General features: G+C 43.5%; 1 protein-coding gene across 1 annotated transcript in view; it reads right to left on the bottom strand.

Annotated features, from left to right (window-relative positions):
• retreg2 (reticulophagy regulator family member 2) overlaps window positions 1–18,815 on the bottom strand; it is an 88,387-nt gene that overhangs the window by 65,046 nt on the left and 4,526 nt on the right. Inside the window, exons 2-5 of the mRNA XM_043694413.1 lie at window positions 17,460–17,566; window positions 9,600–9,627; window positions 5,889–6,018; window positions 5,698–5,782 (exon numbers count right to left, since the gene is read on the bottom strand). Coding sequence (XP_043550348.1) covers window positions 5,698–5,782; window positions 5,889–6,018; window positions 9,600–9,627; window positions 17,460–17,566 — 350 coding nt within the window. The remainder of the gene's footprint in view (window positions 1–5,697; window positions 5,783–5,888; window positions 6,019–9,599; window positions 9,628–17,459; window positions 17,567–18,815) is intronic.

The raw sequence follows: 18,815 nt of genomic DNA, 5'->3' as shown, positions 1-18,815 counted from the left end.
TGGATGACACGAACATAGGCAGAGTTGTGGATAGTGCTGGAGGATGTTGTGGGTTACTGAGGGACATAGATAAGATGCAGAGCTGGGCTGAGAAGTGGCAAATGGAGTTAATGCGGAAAAGTGAGGTAGTTCACTTCAGAAGAAGTAACAGGAATGCAGAGTGCTGGGCTAATGGTAAAATTCTTGGCAGTGTAGATGAACACAGAGATCTCGGTGTCCTGGTACATAAATCCCTGATAGTTGCCACCCAGGTTGATAGGGTTGTTAAGGAGGCATATGGTGTTGACGTTTATTGGTAGGGGGTTTGTGTTTAGGAGCCACAAGGTCATGCTTCCACTATACAAGACACAGGTAAGGCCGCACCTTAAGTATTGCTTGCAGTTCTGGTCACCGCATTATAGGAAGGACGTGGAAGCTTTGGACAAGGTTCAGAGGAGATTTACTAAGATGTTGCCTGGTATGGAAGGAAGGTCTCAAGAGGAAAGGCTGAGGGAACGGAGGCTGTTTTCGTTGGAGAGAAGGAGGTTGAGAGATGACTTAATCGAGACATGTAGGATAATCAGAGGGTTAGATAGGGTGGGCAGTGAAGGATGGTGAAGGCTTACACAAGCGGACACAGCTTTAAATTGAGGGGTGATAGATATACAACAGATATTAGGGGCTGTTTCTTCACTCAGTAGTAGGAGCATGGGACGGCCTGCCTGCAACAGTATTTGACTTGCTGATGTTAAGGGCATTTAAATGGGTATTGGACATACATATGGATAATAATGAAATGGTGTAGGTTAGATGGGCATCAGATTATTTTCATAGGTCAGTACAACACTGAGGGCCGAAGGACCTGCACTGCACTGAAACTTTCTATGTTCTAAGAAAGATGGTAATGAAAAGCCAGGGAACTATAGACTGGTAAACCTGGCATCAGTGATGGGCAAATTGTCAGAGGGGACCTGGAGGGACAGGATTTACACATATTTGGAAAGGCAAGGCCTGATAGATATAGTCAACATGGTTTTGTGCATGGGAATTAGTGTCTCACTAACTTGATTTGACTTTTTTGAAGGAACGAAGAGGGTTAAAGAAGGTACAGTGTGATCTATATGGACTTCAGTAAGGTGTTTGACAAGGTTCCATATGGTAGACTGGTTAACAAGGTTGATCCCATGGCATACAGGGAGAACTAGCCATTTGGATGCAGAATGGGCTTGAAGGTAGGAGATGAAGGGTGGTGGAGGAGGGTTGTTTTTTTCAGAATGGAGGCCTGTGACCAGTGATGTGGCATAAGGATCAGTCTGGCTCCACTGCTTTTCGTGATTTATATAAATGTTTTGTATGTAACCATAGGAGGCATGGTTACTAAGTTTGCATGTGAGGTCATGGACAGCGAAGGTAACCTCAAGATTCAACTGGACCTTGATCAGACGGAGGAGAAACTGCGACTGCAGATGCTTCATTAGGAATGTGGGAGGGGCAGGGGAGGTAGAGAGATAAGTAGGAAATGAGATTAGGTGGGAAGGAAGATGTCCAGGTAGGACAGGTCAAGTGGCAGTACCAATTTGGAAGATTGGATCTGGGATAAGGTGGAGAGAGGGGACATGAGGAAACTGGTTAAATTGACATTGATACTGTGTAGTTGGAGGAATCCAAGGTGGAAAATGAGGCCTTCTTCCTCCAGGCATTGGGTGGCTAGGATTTGGCAGTGGAATCACCCCAGGACTTGACTTTCAATACATAAGAAACAAACAAGAGGCAAAAGTAGACATTGGGCCACTTCAAACTGATGCTGGAAGGCTAGTGATGGGAGATAAGGAAATAGCTGGAGAACTTAATAAGTACTTTGCGCCAGTCTTCACAGTGGAAGACATGAGTAATATCCCAACAATTGAAGGGAATCAGGGGGCTGAGTTGAGTATTGTTGCCATTACAAAAGAGAGTGCTAGAAAAGCTAAAAGATCTTAAAATTGACAAATCTCCTGGCCCCGATGGGCTACATCCTAGAGTTCTGAGGGAGGTGGCTGAGGAAATAGCGGAGGGGTTGGTCGAGATCTTTCAAAAGTCACTGGAGTCAGGGAAAGTCCCAGATGATTGGAAGATCACTGTTGTAACCCCATTGTTCAAGAAAGGATCAAAACAAAAGATGGAAAATTATAGGCCTATTAGCCTAATCTCGGTTGTTGGTAAAATTCTAGAATCCATCGTTAAGGATGAGGTTTCTAAATTCTTGGAAGAGCAGGGTCGGATTAGAACAAGTCAACATGGATTTAGTAAGGGGAGGTCGTGCCTGACAAGCCTGTTAGAATTCTTTGAAGAGGTGACAAGTAGGTTAGACCAGGGAAACCCAGTGGATGTGGTCTATCTAGACTTACAAAAGGCCTTTGAAAGGTGCCACACGGGAGACTGCTGAGTAAGGTGAGGGCCCATGGTGTTCCAGGTGAGCTACTGGCATGGATTGAGGATTGGCTGTCTGACAGAAGGCAGAGAGTTGGGATAAGAGGTTCTTTTTCGGAATGGCAGCCGGTGACATGCGGTGTCCCTCAGGGTTCAGTGTTGGGGCTGCAGCTGTTCACATTATATATTAATGATCTGATGAAGGGACTGGGGGCATTCTAGCGAAGTTTGCCGATGATACGAAGATAGGTGGACAGACAGGTAGTACTGAGGAAGTGGGGAGGCTGCAGAAGGATCTAGACAGTTTGGGAGAGTGGTCCAGGAAATGGCTGATGAAGTTCAATGTGAGCAAATGCAAGGTCTTGCACTTTGGAGAAAAGAATACAAGCATGGACTACTTTCTAAACGGTGAGAAAATTCATAAAGCTAAAGTACAAAGGGATCTGGGAATGCTAGTTGAAGATTCTCTAAAGGTAAACATGCAGGTTGAATCTGTGATTAAGAAAGCGAATGCAATGTTGTCATTTATCTCAAGAGGGTTGGAATATAAAAGCAGCGATGTACTACTGAGACTTTATAAAGCTCTGATTAGGCCCCATTTGGAGTACTGTGTCCAGTTTTGGGCCCCACACCTCAGGAAGGACATACTGGCACTGGAGCGTGTCCAGCGGAGATTCACACGGATGATCCCTGCAATGGTAGGTCTAACATACGAGGAACGGCTGAGGATCCTGGGATTGTACTCATTGGAGTTTAGAAGATTAAGGGGAGATCTAATAGAAAGTTACAAGATAATACATGGCTTGGAAAAGGTGGACGCTAAGAAATTGTTTCCGTTAGGCAGGGAGACTAGGACCCGTGGGCACAGCCTTAAAATTAGAGGGGGGTCAATTCAGAACAGAAATGCGAAGACATTTCTTCAGCCAGAGAGTGGTGGGCCTGTGGAATTCATTGCCGCGGAGTGCAGTGGAGGCCGGGACGCTAAATGTCTTCAAGGCAGAGATTGATAAATTCTTGATGTCACAAGGAATTAAGGGCTACGGGGAGAATGCGGGTAAGTGGAATTGAAATGCCCATCAGAAATGGCGGAGTGGACTCGATGGGCCGAATGGCCTTACTCCCACTCCTATGTCTTATGGTATGTCCTTGGTGGAGTGAGGGGGAAAGTTGAAGTCATCAGATGGGCCAATGGATGGGCCTAGGGGTGGCAGATGAAGTTTAATTTAGATAAATGTGAGGTGCCGCATTTTGTAAAGGCAAATCAGGATGGGACTTGTATACTTAATGGTAATATCCTGGGGAGTGTTGCTGAACAAAGAGACCTTGGAGTGCAGGTTCATAGCTCCTTGAAAGTGGAGTCGCAGATTGATAGGATAGTGAAGATGGTGTTTGGTATGCCTTTATTGGTCGGAGCACCGAATATAGGAGTTGGGAGTCATGTTGTGGCTGTAAGGGAAATTGGTGAGACCACTTCTAGAATACAGTGTTCAATTCTAGTCTCCCTGCTATAGGAAGGATGTTGTGAAACTTGAAAAGGTTCAGAAAGGATTTACAGGGATGTTGCTAGGGCTGGTAGGTTTGATCTATAGGGAGAGGCTGAATTGGCTGGGGTTATCTTCCCTGCAGCATCAGAAGTTGAGGGGTGACCTTTCAGATGTTTATAAAATCATGAGGAGCATTGATAGGGTGATTATCCAAGGTCTGTTCCTTGAGGTGGGGAAGTCCAGAACTAAAGGGCAAGGTGAAAGGAGAAAAAATTAGAAGGGACCTAAAGAGTAACATTTTCACACAGAGGGTGGTGCGTGTATGGAATGAGTTATCTGGGGAAGTCGTAGAGACTGGTACAATTACAACATTTAAAAGACGGTTGGATGGGTATAGAAATAGGAAGGGTTTAAGAGGCAAATACCAGCTAATGGGACTAGATTAATTTGGGATATCTGGTCAACATGGACGAGTTGGACAGAAGGGTCCAGTTCCATGCTGTACAGCTCTGACTCTAGCAGAACTGAATTCCACCACATCTTGTTGTTAAAATTCCCTAAGGTTTGTTAATCACATATTCTTGGGAATGGAGGTCAATTGATATAAAAGCTAATTTTTTTCAGGGAGAAATAATTCATGGCGAAGCATTTCTTGGAGTAAATGATGTAGAAGGGAAACTAGATGCATTTATGGATGCGAACGTTGCATCAAGGACCTGGCATTTCTCAGCCTAGTCTATGTTGCTGAAATTAGGCTGGTCAAAGCTAAGAGATACCAGTAATGTTTGAACAGCCCTCAGGGAATCTCGAGCATCTTTTTTTAATGAAGGTTAATTATTTTCTACAGTAAAGAATGTGGAACAAACAACATATTAAAAATAAGGTTAAAGAAGGATTTATTTTTGGAAGCCAGGCTTCAGGGTTTTTAAATACATTAGGCTGAAGTGATGAATATTTGACAGCAGTTATCAATGAAATATGGTGCTGCCCCTCACCCTGGGAAACTAAAACTTAGAAAAGGTAGTTGGAAGTACTTTAATTGTAGAAACACTAATTTTAGTAAAAGCAATGATAATGGGTCCTACTTATCAAATTTTTCAGGAGAAATTTGTCCAAAGGCATTTAGGGAATAATTTCCACATTGAATGTTTGAACGATAATTGCTCCATGAGATAATGCACAATTGATAACGTTTGAATGAAAAAGGTTAAGGATTGACCCAGCTAGTCTAAGAGATCCTAGCATGAAACGTCAAAGTTATAATAAGTCAAGACAAATAATTTATTGTCAGATTACTTTACAAAGAAAGGAATGAGTGCAAATGGAGATTGTTGGAGGCTGTCAAAGAGGAATATCTGCTTTTTTGTGCAACATATGGCATGGAAAATCATTTTTTCCTCACATTTATTTTAAAATATTGTTTGAATCTAATGTTTTAAAGATGTGCTTAGCACTTGTTAGGGAGGAGCTGGAGAGAGGTTCTAGTCTGCATATTTACATGAAAGGTTGATGCCTTGTGGATGTAGGTTTGCTCGCTGAGCTGAAAGGTTCATTTCCTTGCTCGGTAACATCTTCAGTGGACCTCACGCGAAGCACTGCTGAAACTTCCTGCTTTTTATTTATATGTTTGGGTTTCTTTGGGTTGGTGATGTCATAATGAAACGTCTGGAAATGAACCTTTCAACTCAGCGAGTAAACCTACATCCAAAACCTCAACCTGAGCTACAAATCTTCTCAAAACTCACTAAGGTTGATGCCTTGTTTCTTACTTCATCTAATTTTAGAATGAACTAACATTCTTACCCTGCAGGATGAACATACTCACTGAAGATGTAGGATATCATAATTCCTGGGATATAATGTCCAATTGCAGCCAATGCTGAGCATCCAAGACACATCTTCAGACAGAACTGAAGGAAAAAAAAAAGTCAAAAGACCACAATGAAATCCTCACAGGTCAGAGTGAAGAGAGAGTAAACACTGTCAGAGTGCCACTTCCCTTAGTGCAGTGCCTACCTTGCCTGGGTTCTGTTTCTTGTACTCGAGAGCTTCCTTCAGGTAGAGGTTAAAGGCCACACAGCTTTCAGCAAGATAGTGGCAAAGGTCAGGCAGCCTGAGGAGACGAGGCCTTATGGAGTTTCCGTCACTGGTTACGGAAGAGAAGCAACCAATTAGATTACAGAAATCAAGACTGCAGAAGGGAATTGTGATCAGAATGGTTTCACTAAACCCTGTCTTTAAAATGAGAGTCAAACATAGTGCTAACAATGGTGACATTAATAGGCAGGTCCTTAACACTCAAAGGTGTTACCGGTGCTGAAATCCCACTTTCAATACCTTACGGATTATCATGGATCAGAAACTGAACTGGACTAGCCATATGAATTTAATGCCAGGTTAGAGACTAGAAATTCTGCAATTAACTCTCAAGTCTCCAAAGCCTGTCTACCAACTACAAGTAAGGAACGTGATAGAATACTCCCAACTTGTCCAGATGAGTGCAGATCCAACAACACTCAAGAAACTTGACAACATCTAGGACAAAGCAGCTCAACACCTATAACATTCACATCCTTCACACTCACTGCAGCAGTGCATACCATGAACAAGATGCACTGCAGAATCTCACCAAAGTTCCTTCAACAGTATCTACCAAACCTCAAACACCATCGTCTGTAATGTCAAGGACAGCTAATACATAGGATCTCACCACCTCCAAGCTACAGTCCCGCCTGACATTAAACCATATCATCATTTCTGCACTGACACTGCAACAAAGTCCAGCAATTCTATGCCCAACACCACTGTGTCCCTACACTACATGAATGCAGTAGCTCATGGTAGCAATTCCCTAGGGCAATTTGGGTAACTGGCAACATAGTGACCATGTCACGGTTTTTGTAATTGAGCCCCAGCTAATGGTTCTGAGGACATAGCTTCAGATCCCACCACAGTAGCTTGTGGAAATTAAATTGATTAGATTCCCTACAGTGTGGAAACAGACCCTTCAGCCCAACAGGTCCACACCGACCCTCCAAAGAGTAACCCACCCAGTCCCATTTCCCTCTGACTAATGCACCTAACACTATGGGCAATTTAGCATGACCAATTCACCTGACCTGCACACCTTTGGACTGTGGGAGGAAACCGGAGCACCCGGAGGAAACCCACGTAGACACGGGGAGAATGTGCAAACTCCACACAGACAGTCGCCCAAGGCTGGAATCGAACCTGGGACCCTGGTGCTATGAGGCAGCAGTGCTAACCACTGAGCCACCGTGCCGCCCTCAATTAATAACTTTGGATTTTAATAGTGGACTCAGTAACATTGATTAGGAAACTGTCACTTGTGGTCAACTTTCTACTTCACTAACATCCTTTGCTAAAGGAAACCTGTAATCCTTATCCAATTTAACCTATGTGACTATAGAGCTGCATAAATGTGGTAACTTAATTGCCTTCTGAAATAGCCAAGGAAGTCACCCAGATCAAGGGCAATTAAGGATGGCAATGAGTGCTGGGCTAGCCATCAATACCCACATTCTGAGAATTTTTTTTAAAAAACTAGATATTTCAAAGCATCGCCCACACTGACACCATGATAAATGTTTCTCCCTCAGCAAGTGATGCCAGGACTAAATGCTGCCCAAAGGATGTTGACAGTGGGGAATTCAGTAATTTTATATTCATTCATTCATTCATGAAATCACAGGATGTGAGCATCACTGTCCAGATCAGCATTTATTACTCATCCCTAACTGCTGGCAAAACTCAGCAAGTTTCAAGTGTCATCGTACTCTAAATGTTAATTTTGCTCTCTCTACTCAGTACCAGAACTGCTGAGTTTCATCAGCAATTTCTGTTTTCCTTTCAGATCTCCAGCATCAGCAGTTCTGTGTTTCATTTGCATGTCTGGTCAGGAGGAACTTTTCATTGAATCCCTAAAGTGTGGGAGCAGGCCATTCGGCCCTTTGAGTCCACGCTGACCGTCTGAAAAGTATCCACTCAGACCCATGCCCCGCCCCTACTCTATCCCCCAAACCCTACATTTCCCATGGTTAATCCACCTAACTTGTACATCCCTGGACACGATGGGTAATTTAGCATGGCCAGTTCACCCAACCTGTACATCTTTGGACGGTGGGAAGAAAGCAGACCACCCAGAGGAAACCTACAGAGACATGGGGAGAATGTGCAAACTTCACACAGACAATCGCTCAAGGCTGGAATGAACCCTGGTCCCTGGCACTATTAGGCAGCAATGCTAACCAATAAGCCATCATGCCTGTAACACCAGCTCATATAGTCCAACAAGAATGAAGGTGTCTCCAACAGATCCTGGCTAATGCAGTCAGAATCAGTCCTTTGCAGGCCAGCCTGTCTGAAGCTCTGCATGTAGATTTACTCAGAACACTACATGATCAGTCTCAAAAATAACAACAAATTCAGCAACATCAAATAAATGCAAAATACTGCAAATGCTTAAAAAACACCTGTTTCAAACACAATACTTTAGTAACTCAACAGGTCTGGTGGCATCTGTGAAAAGAAGGAAATTAACATTTCTCTGCACAGAAGCGGGCAGACCTTGTGAATTTCTCCAGTATTTGCTGTGTTTGTTCCCAGCTTCAGCAATCCTAGGACAGTCAATGCCTCTGTTTCTGCCTACAGTCTGCAGAGAAGTTTATCACACTGCTGCTTCTCAAAGGTTAATGATTTCAACCTTACCATCAGGGTTACACAAGCTGATGCAGCATTCACCAGGAAAGAAGCATCAAACACTCCTACGGAAGTTTGGGGGCATCAGTACCAGAGCTGAAGATGGCACCTCGACCTCTCTTATTTTAAGATTTTTGTTAGAACATAGAACATTACAGCGTAGTACAGGCCCTTCAGCCCTCGATGTTGCGCCGACCTGTAACACCAATCTGAAGCCCATCTAACCTACACTATTCCACATACGTCCATATGCTTGTCCAATGACGACTTAAATGTACTTAAAGTTGGCGAATCTACTACCGTTGCAGGTAAAGCATTCCATACCCTTCCTACTCTCCGAGAAAAGAAACTACCTCTGACATCTGTCCAATATCTATCACCCTTCAATTTAAAGCTATGCCCCCTCATGCTTGCGGTCACCATTCTTGGAAAAAGGGTGGACAGAGAGAGCCTATCTAATCTTCTGATTATATCTCTATTAAGTCACCTCTCAACCTCCTTCTCTCTAACGAAAAGAGCCTTAGTTCCCTCAGCCTTTCCTTGTAAGACCTTCCCTCCATATCAGGCAACATTCTAGTAAATCTCCTCTGCACCCTTTCCAAAGCTTCCACATCCTTCTTATAGTGCGATGACCAGAACTGTACACAATACTCCAAGTGCGGCCGCACCAGAGTTTTGTACAGCTGTAGCATAACCTCATGGTTCTGGAACTTGAACCCTCTATTAATAAAAGCTAAAACACTGTATGCCTTCTTAACAACCCTATCAACCTGGGTGGCAACTTTCAAGGATCTGTGTACCTGGACACCGAGATCTCTCTGCTCATCAACACAACCAAGAATCTTACCATTAGCCCAGTACTTTGCATTCCGGTTACTCCGACCAAAGTGAATCACCTCAGACTTGTCCACATTAAACCCCATTTGCCACCTCTCAGCCCAGCTCTGCAGGTCATGTTGACCATTGAGAAGTGATGAGATTCATCAAATATAATGGAAAAAAACTTACCTCTCACCTTCATCCACAAGGCGCTGAACTGTATAAAAACAAATGGGAAAACACTATCACTCTCTGCACACATTGACATTAATTCCTAGGTTACACTGGGGACTCCAATCCAGGGAGTGAGCCAAGAGAGAATGATCTCTGGGTGGTTACCATGGGCTGAATCATTTGGCTAAATGCTCGTAACAGTACGTTTTTAGAGGGATTCTCATCAAGGCCCAGTGTAACTTCCCAACATATGTTATCAAGCAGCTACCAGTCGTGAAAACAAAATGATTACAGGCTACAGGTTGCCCTCCCAATATAATCCATGACCAAGATCTAGTTTATACTTTATGATGGTCTTCTGCATCCAGCTCACAGCTACTAGAATGAGGTGCCAATCAGATACTATGTGGCTCAAGGTGCCTGCTGCAGCTGAGCTCTGACATCCACAAGGGGAGCATCATTTTCACTCTCCTCACATGACCACTCTCATTCCTCCAGATCCTCAGCATCTATCAGCTTGCCTGTTGCTTGACACAATTAAGAAACAAGTGACATGTTAAGATAGGGTTAGAATCTGATGTGAGGGTCACCATAATAGAGCGGTTCCATCAGACAATGTAAAATCCGTGACCAATGACATGGTCATCTCCGATGCCTAAACACATATACTCTGCATGCATTGAATATATACAAAGGTACAATTACAAGTTAAATGTAGCTGGATTTTATAAAAACATGCTTCATGCTGCATGGCCATTGATCACATTGAGATGCTGTTTGATGTTGAGCAACGTAGAGGTTCCTTGTTGCCAGCAGTAAGCTGAAGTTGAGAGGTACCCTTTCTGACATCCATATTAGGTGTTCTTGACATCCAGAGTAGAAAAGTGTGACACGGGAAAAGCATAGGCCAGGCAGCACCCAAGGAGTAGGAGAGTCTATGTTTCATGCATAAGCCCTTCATCCGGAAAGTGTGTGGGAAAAGGAGGCTAAGAGATAATTAGGGGGGGGGGAAATTAAAGATGGCGGCGATCTGAGAAGATCTCACTGCAGAGCCTTGCATCGCAGCAGGAGCGGAATGGTCCTTTAACCCGCCCAACCCAGGTCATCGGGATTTCTTGGGGCGTTGGAAAGATTGTGGAGTCCCAAGAAACATCTAAAAATTGACTTACCCATATTTTCAACTGTCCAGAAATGCTTAAAATGGTAGGAGGAGCATCCGAGGCCAGGTCTGCAACAGCCTCGGAGCCAATTACTCTCCAGGATCTGGTGAACCAGCTCGGGAAGACTCATGAGATGCTGGGGAAACAGATTGAAGAAAAGCTAGCTCCAATCTCTCTCACGCTGCAGAAGCATGGGCAGCAGCAGCTGCTGGGAGACCTGGAGAAGAGGACGGATGAGGTGGAGCACAGGGTCACAGTGGTGGAAGCTGATGCCAGTTCATTCAAGGATGAGATCCAAGCCCTGAAGATGCAGGTTCGCAATTTGCGTGACCAAGCGGATTATCTTGAAAACAGGGGCAGGAGAAAAAACATTCGGATCATCAGTCTGCCTGAGGGTAAGGAAGGTGAGCAGCCTGCGGAATTTGTTGAAGAGATTGGCTTCCGAAATTCCTTGACTTGGAAGCTGGCATGAGAGGATTGAAGATAGAGAGGGCTCATCGGATTGCAGCGTGGAGGTCGAGTCTGGGTCAACGCCCTCGTCCTCTCCTGGTGCGGTTCTATCATTATTGAGGTAAGGAGAGAGTCACGGAGGCTTCCAGACTCTAGGGGAAGGATCCAAAGGCCCTAATTTACAAGGGGTGTAAGATCATGTTTTTTCAGGACTTTTCAGTGGCGGTGATCCAGAAATGAAAATCCTAGGATTGTGTCAAGAGAAGACTGAAGGAGCTTGGGATTCAGTACTCCCTGAGATACCTGGTAGTGCTTCGGATCACCTTAGATGGATCCATGCATCTCTTTGACACATCAGAGAAGGCAAGAGACTTTGTGGACAAACTAACCTAATTTAAACAATTGTAGTATGTATAGGGTGTAGGTTTGCTCGCTAAGCTGTAGGTTTCATTATCCAGCTAGGTAACCTCATCAGTGGCGACCTCCAAGTGAAGCGAAGCTGTTGTCTCCTGCTTTCTATTTGTATCTTTCTCCTGGATGGGGTTCCTGGGGTTGTGGTGATGTCATTTTCTGTTCGTTTTCTGAGGGGTTGATAGATGGCATCTAGGTCTATGTGTTTGTTTATGGCGTTGTGGCTGGAGTGCCAGGCCTCTAGGAATTCTCTGGTATGTCTTTGCTTAGCCTGTCCCAGGATAGATGTGTTGTCCCAGTCGAACTGGTGGTTTTTTTCATCCGTGTGTAGGGCTACGAGGGAGAGAAGGTAGTGTCTTTTTGTGGCTAGCTGGTGTTCGTGTATCCTGGTGGCTAATTTTCTTCCTGTTTGTCCTACGTAGTGTTTGTGGCAGTCCTTGCAAGGAATTTTGTAGATGACGTTGGTTTTGTCCATGGGTTGTACTGGGTCTTTTAAGTTTGTTAGTTTTTGTTTGAGAGTGTCGGTGGGTTTGTGTGCTACTAGGATTCCGAGGGGTCTTAGTAGTCTGGCTGTCATTTCTGAAATTTTTGATGTATGGTAAGGTAGTTAGGGTTTCTGGCTGTGTTTGTAGTATGTATAAATATTGTTGCTTGGGTATGCATTTATCATTCTGTAAAAGAAATGGAAGAAATCCGGTTGGAGCCTTGTTTTTCACTTTTTTTTTTCCTCTATTGATAATAATTTGGTTCAAACCATGTCTGGCGGTGGTTAAGATTTACATTTTAAATTTCTAAGTTAGGACATACCAAAGGATGGATGGGGTATTTATTTCCCCTTTTTTATAGAAAAGAATTTTTTTTAATTCATATTGATATTCTATGGGTTGTTTATTCTTTTCAGCTTGTGCTTGCGATGCAGCTCCAGCTGGGAGAAGTGAGGGTGGTTGAGATGGTTAGATGCCTACTTATAGGCAGCTCGGGATGGGTAGTTGCCCCCTCCAGACTGGGAGTGAGTTCCCCTACTCAGCGTTGTTGGCGATTTATATGTTGGTTTGTTTTCTGGTTTTTGTTGTTTTGTATTTTTAATAATTTTGTATATTTGTTAAACATAGTGGTTTTAGTTTATGTAGTTTTTATATTTGGTGGACCATGCGACACTAAGGCTCAGCAATTTGTGGTTTGGGTTCCTCTTCTCTGGAATTTAAATGTAATTGCAGAAGATTATGGCTAATAATTTGATTAAATTGTGTACCTGGAATATCAAGGGAAGTCAGTCACCAATTAAGAGGAAGGAGGTACTCTTGAGTCTTAGAAAGGAGAAAGTGGATATTGCTTTGTTATAGGAGACACATTTGGATGACAAGGAACATCTGAAATTACAGCAGAATGGCTTTGACCAAGTTTATTTTTCATCATTTAATACCAGAAGTAGGGGAGTGGCTATATTGGTTAGGAAATATCTCCCATTTAAATTGTTGGCATGTGTTAAAGACACATACGGGAGGTTTGTAATTCTTAAAGCCTTGATAAATGGAGAAGAATATGTTGTTTTAAATGTTTATTGTCCCCCAGCTTATCCTCTTAAATTCTTGGTAGATGCTTTTTCTAAACTAATAAGTCTCAAGTCTCGGCATATCATTATAGGGGGAGATTTTAACTGTCTCATGGACCCCAGAGTAGACAGGTTGCCTAAAGGTCCCTCGATACCCTCTACACAAACTAAACAGTTATTGGGTCTGTGTGGGGAATTAGGGTTGGTGGACGTCTGGAGGTGTCTCCACCCTACAGGTAGGGGTTTCACGTTTTTCTCTAATCCGCACAGAAGTTTGATTTTTTTCTGACCCCTGCGGTAACCCTGGATCTGATGGCAACTTGTACGATCAGTAATATTGCCATCCCTGATCATGCTCCAGTGTGTCTCATGGTTAAGATTAAGGATGTTACAGTGGATTCAAGGTACTGGCGAAAGGACCCCTTTATTCTCATGGACAGTAAGTTTGTGGAGTATTTCTCCAGGGAATTTCAGGCATTCCTAAACATCAACACAGGCTCGGTTGATAGCTATCTGTTCTCTGGGAAACTGCCAAAGCTTATGCTACGGGGTCAGTTATTTCATATTCCACCAGTAGGAAGTGGCAGAAGGGTGAGCAGCAACGTCTCCTTGAAGCACAGTTGAAGGCAGCCGAGAAGGCCTATTTTGACAGACCTTCGTTGGTCAAGCTACAGAGGATTATGGCACTGCAGTCTGCACTGAATTCCAGACAGCAAAGACAGAGCTGGTTTTTGCAATGCAAAGGTTATACGAACATGGTGACAAGCCAGGCAAATACTTAGCATACCTTGCCAAAAAGAGGAGTGCCCCACAAACCATTACAGCGATTAGGGAAGGGTCTGGGAACCTAACATGTGATTCTAAAAAGATTAATGTGGCGTTCCAGAGATTCTACTCGAAGTTATATCAGTCTGAGAATTGGAGGAGGGGCAGGCCAAAATTGAATCCTTTTTTAAGAGATCTGAAGCTCCCGGGTGACTCCTGAACAACAGTCCTTTCTCAATGCCCCATTATCAGAGCAAGAAGTGCAGGAAGCTGGATGGACTTCCCAGTGAATTCTATAAGGAATTTATAAGTACACTGTCAGGCTCGATGCTGAATATATTTAATGATTCATACAATCATGATTATGTCCCACCATCTCTGAGAGGCGCCAATATTTCACATCCTTAAAAAAAAAGGAAGGACCCGGAAGACTGTGCTTCATACAGGCCCATCTCACTCTTAAATGTGGACTTTAAGAACCTCTCTAAGGCTTTTGCGTTAAGGCTGGAGACTGTGTTACGCTCTATTATTAAAAAGAGGATCAGATGGGCTTCATAAAGGATCGTGGATCCTCCAATAATGTTAGGAGGCTGCTTAACATAATTCAAGGATGCCAACAGCAGTCAATACAGGGATTGGTGATTTCTTTAGATGCAGAGAAGGCATTTGACCGAGTTGAGTGGCTGTACCTTTTCTATATTCTAGATCGGTTTTGTCTGAGCAAAGTTTTCATAAGATGGGTAAAGGTTCTCTACAGTGTACCTCTTGCGGTGGTCATTATCAATGGGGTAGGATCAAGCAATTTCAATATTTCTAGGGGCAGCCTACAGGGCTGTCCCCTTTCACCATTACTTTTTACGTTGGTGATTGAACCGTTGGCAGAGACCATTCGTGGGGATCTCAATATATCAGCTCCAGAAGTGGGGTCAAAATTACATAAGATCGCGTTGTATGCAGACGATGTTCTCATTTTCTTAATAAATCCAGCAGTTTCAGTGCCTCGCCTGATACAATGCATTCACCCATTTGGCGCTTTTTCAGGGTATAAGATTAATTTTGCTAATCAGAAGCTATGCTTATGGGTGGTCGTACGAAAGAGTTGGCTCTTGAGAGTGACTATAGATTCCCGTTTAGGTAGTCACAAGGGGGTTGTGCGCATTTGGGCATATTCATTACTCCACTTCTGGACTGGCTGTTCAAAGCCAATTTTACTCAATTACTTGGAAAAATTAAACAAGATCTTCAAAGATGGGAAGCACTTCCAGTCTCGTGGTTGGGTCGGATAGCGCAAATTAAGATGAATATTCTCCCTCGTTTGCTATACCCTATACTGATTTTCAATAAACAAACACTCAGGAGACTGAATGGCTGGTTCAGCTCCTTTATCTGGCACCATAAACGGCCCCTCGTTAAATTAGCCAAACTGCAGTTGCCTCACAGACTGGGGGGAGTAGACCTACCGGAAATTAAAAATTACCAATTAAGCTCGCTTTTGACCTACGTGAGTGATTGGGTTTGTGGAGATCCTCTTTCAATATAGCTAGATATCGAAGCCTCCCAGACAAGGTGCCCTCTTACCAGTTTGCTGTTTTTGGACAAGGTGAGGACAGCTAGGGAATATTGCCATAACCCAATGGTCATCAATACTGTTAAAGCATGGAGGGCAACTCGGCAGAGGGAAGGTAATATTGGCAAAACATCTTTGTTTACACCTTTAGTGGCTATGCCGGGTTTTCAACTAGATATGATAGATTCAGGATTTAAACATTGGGCAGCTAGGGGGTGTATCTTGCATGGGTGATTTATTTGAGGGAGACGTAATGATGCCCATCGATCAGTTAGTACGGAAGTAGAGTTACCTAATAGAGACTTCTTTCGTTTTTTTCAAGTTAGGGATTTTATTAAAAAAAAAAGACCACACTTTTGACTGATTCCTACAAATCTGACATAGAAAGAGGAGTACTATGGGCTAAGAGTACACTCTGTCAGTGCTTTATATCACCAATTGGGGGGTGCCACCTCAGATGAGTCTGATCGACTCTGCAAGATGTGGGAAAGAGAGGTGGGTGTTGAAGTTTCTTCAGAGGCATGGGAGGATATTTGGGAGAATGCAAGGTAGATATCAATTTGCAATAGGACCCATGCTTTACAGTTGAAGATTCTCCACAGGGTCCACTTAGCCCCAGACCGTTTGTCAGAATTTAAACCAGGGATATCTTCAGCATGTCCCAAGTGCAAGGTCTGTACAGGTACTCTTACCCATTGTCATTGGTCTTGTGACAGGCTTCAAACATATTGGAGTGCTGTGGTGGGTGCAATGGAGAGGATTTTAGGTGTAGGGGCGGAGAAGGACCCTATTTCTCTCCTTTTGGGCCTACCCATTGTATTTCCTGCAGACGCGCATAAGAAAAAAAACTTTTCAATATTCTTACGTTCTGTGCAAGGAAGAATATCTTGCTAAGTTGGATATCTGAAAACGCCCTAGGCCTGTCGCGATGACGGAAGATTATTCTGGAGCCTATTCCCCTAGATTTTCTCACAAATATGGTACACCACAAAACTGAGAATTTTTACAAGACATGGCAACCCTTTTTGAAATACCTGGTCACAGATTTATCTGCCACACTAACAAGGGCTTTTATATAGCCGTAACGATTGAGAGAATTTCATGAGTCCAATATCCAGGGAGGAGGAACTGTAAATGTATGAGTGTTTTATTTGGCTGGGCTGAGTTATTACTATTTATTTGTTTGTTGTTATTTATTTAGTTAGTTAAATAGCTAGTTTAGTTTTTTTTAATTTTATATTTCTCTATACATGTTTATACATTTGTACAGGAGGGTGGGTTGGGGAATTTTTTTATTATTTGGGTTTATTTTTGTACTGTTTTGAATTGCATTGTTTTGTATTTGTTGTAATATTTAAAAATCTATTTTTCTTATTAAAAATATATTATTATAAAAAGAGATAAATAGGAGGGTGGGGATGGGGTTGGGGGAAAGGTAGCTTCCTGATGAAGGGCTTATGTGTGAAATGTCAACTGCCCTGCTCCACGGATGCTGCCTGACCTGTTGTACTTTTAAAGTGCCACACTTTTCGACCCTGACTCTTCAGCATCTGTAGTCCTCACTTCCTTGACATCCAGCTTATTTGGTGAGTTTAGTAAAATAGAAAGCTGAATATTAATCTAGTAAGTTGAGGGGTCATCGCTTGTTATTGCTTCCTAGCGAGAAACTCATCTGGTCACTCAACAAATGCACAAAAGATGTAGCAAGTTGCACCTCATGTCAAGATCAACCTCTTAGAACTTCTGCAATTGTGCCACAAATATCACATTAGCTCATAGTGCTCAGACCCATATATGATTCTGCTGTGCATATCTGGATAATTTAGGGACAAAGTGTGTGGTCTGCTGTTCAGGTCACTGTGTCTAGGGAATACTGGTGAGGAGGGACTATGGTCATCAATGGCAGGGGGTTGAGAGGTCACCAGATTGTTGTACATCATTGACTGTGTGCGGAGAAGGGCTCAACTTACCAGCAACATGGGGTAACAGCTCGCTCTTCCAATGGTCCAGGAATACGATGGCCAATGCTGACAAGCTAATCAGGAAGATTGGACGCAGTGAGGTAGAGGAAAACAACCTGAATGTGGGAAATGAAAGAGAAACTTCACTCCAGAGAATCAGTTCACATGTACACCAACTCATAGCACCATAACTACAAAGTCTGGGCTTGAGATCCCTTTCCAAATCACCTACTCTGCCAATTGGTTTGAAATTCGCCTCATTCAGATTGCAGCCCCATCCACCCCAGTCATTTAACAGATTTTTTGAAAATGGCACAGGAAGCTGTTTGGTCAACTTGAAAGTATTGATCAAAACTCCCTTGAATATTCTCTGCTCATTGGAGAACACCACAGTTTAATAGAAGGAATAAGAATGGGTATTTGGTCCCTTGATCATCGTTCACTATTAGATATCCCAGTTGATCTTCTACATCAATTCTACTTTTCCACGTTACCATACCTTCTGAATTCCAAGAATTTACTGATATGCAGCTTGAATTTACTGACAAACTAAGCATCATCAGCCTTCCCTCTTAGAGAATTCAAAAGACATGCAACTCTGCATGTGAAGGAATTCACTATCTCAGTCTGAAATAGTCAAACTTATTTCCTGATCCTAGAGTTCCTAGCTTCGATGTCAGAGACTAGCTTTTCAGTGTTCGCCTGTCAAGCCCACCAAACATGTTACACCACATTATCAGATCACCTCTCATTCTTCTAAACTCCTGAAAATATTCAATGGAATTATTCTCTTCGAATGACATTTCTTCACACCAAGCACAAAAAATGTTTGGTAGGTAGTTACTTGAGAAGTTGAAACTTTATTGCTGGAACAGCACAGCAGGTCAGGCAGCATCCAGGGAACAGGAGATTCGACGTTTCGGGCACAGGCCCTTCTTCAGGAATGAGCAGAGAGTGTTCAGCAGGAGAAGATAAAAGGTAGGGAGGAGGGACTTGGAGGAGGGGCGTTGGAAATGTGATAGGTGGAAAGAGGTCAAGGTGAGGGTGATAGGTCGGAGTAGGATGGAGGCGGAGAGGTCAACAAGAAGACTGCAGGTCAGGAAGGCGGAGCCGGGCTGGAGGGATTCGGCTGAGACAAGGGGAGGGGGGATGAAGAAACTGGTGAAGTCCAAGTTCATCCCCTGTGGTTGGAGGGTTCCCAGTCGGAAGATAAGACGCTCCTCCTCCGACCGTCCCGTTGTTGTGGTTTGGCGGTGGATGAGTCCAATGACCTGCATATCCTCGGTGGAGTGGGAGGGGGAGTTGAAATGCTGTGCCACAGGGTGGTTGGGTTGGTTCGTCCGGATGGCCCAGAGGTGCTCTCTG

The sequence above is a fragment of the Chiloscyllium plagiosum genome, chromosome 7, assembly GCF_004010195.1.
Source record: "Chiloscyllium plagiosum isolate BGI_BamShark_2017 chromosome 7, ASM401019v2, whole genome shotgun sequence".
Lineage (NCBI taxonomy): Eukaryota > Metazoa > Chordata > Chondrichthyes > Orectolobiformes > Hemiscylliidae > Chiloscyllium > Chiloscyllium plagiosum.
Note: the sequence above shows the minus strand (reverse complement) of the source record. Positions and strands in the feature narration are given on the sequence as shown.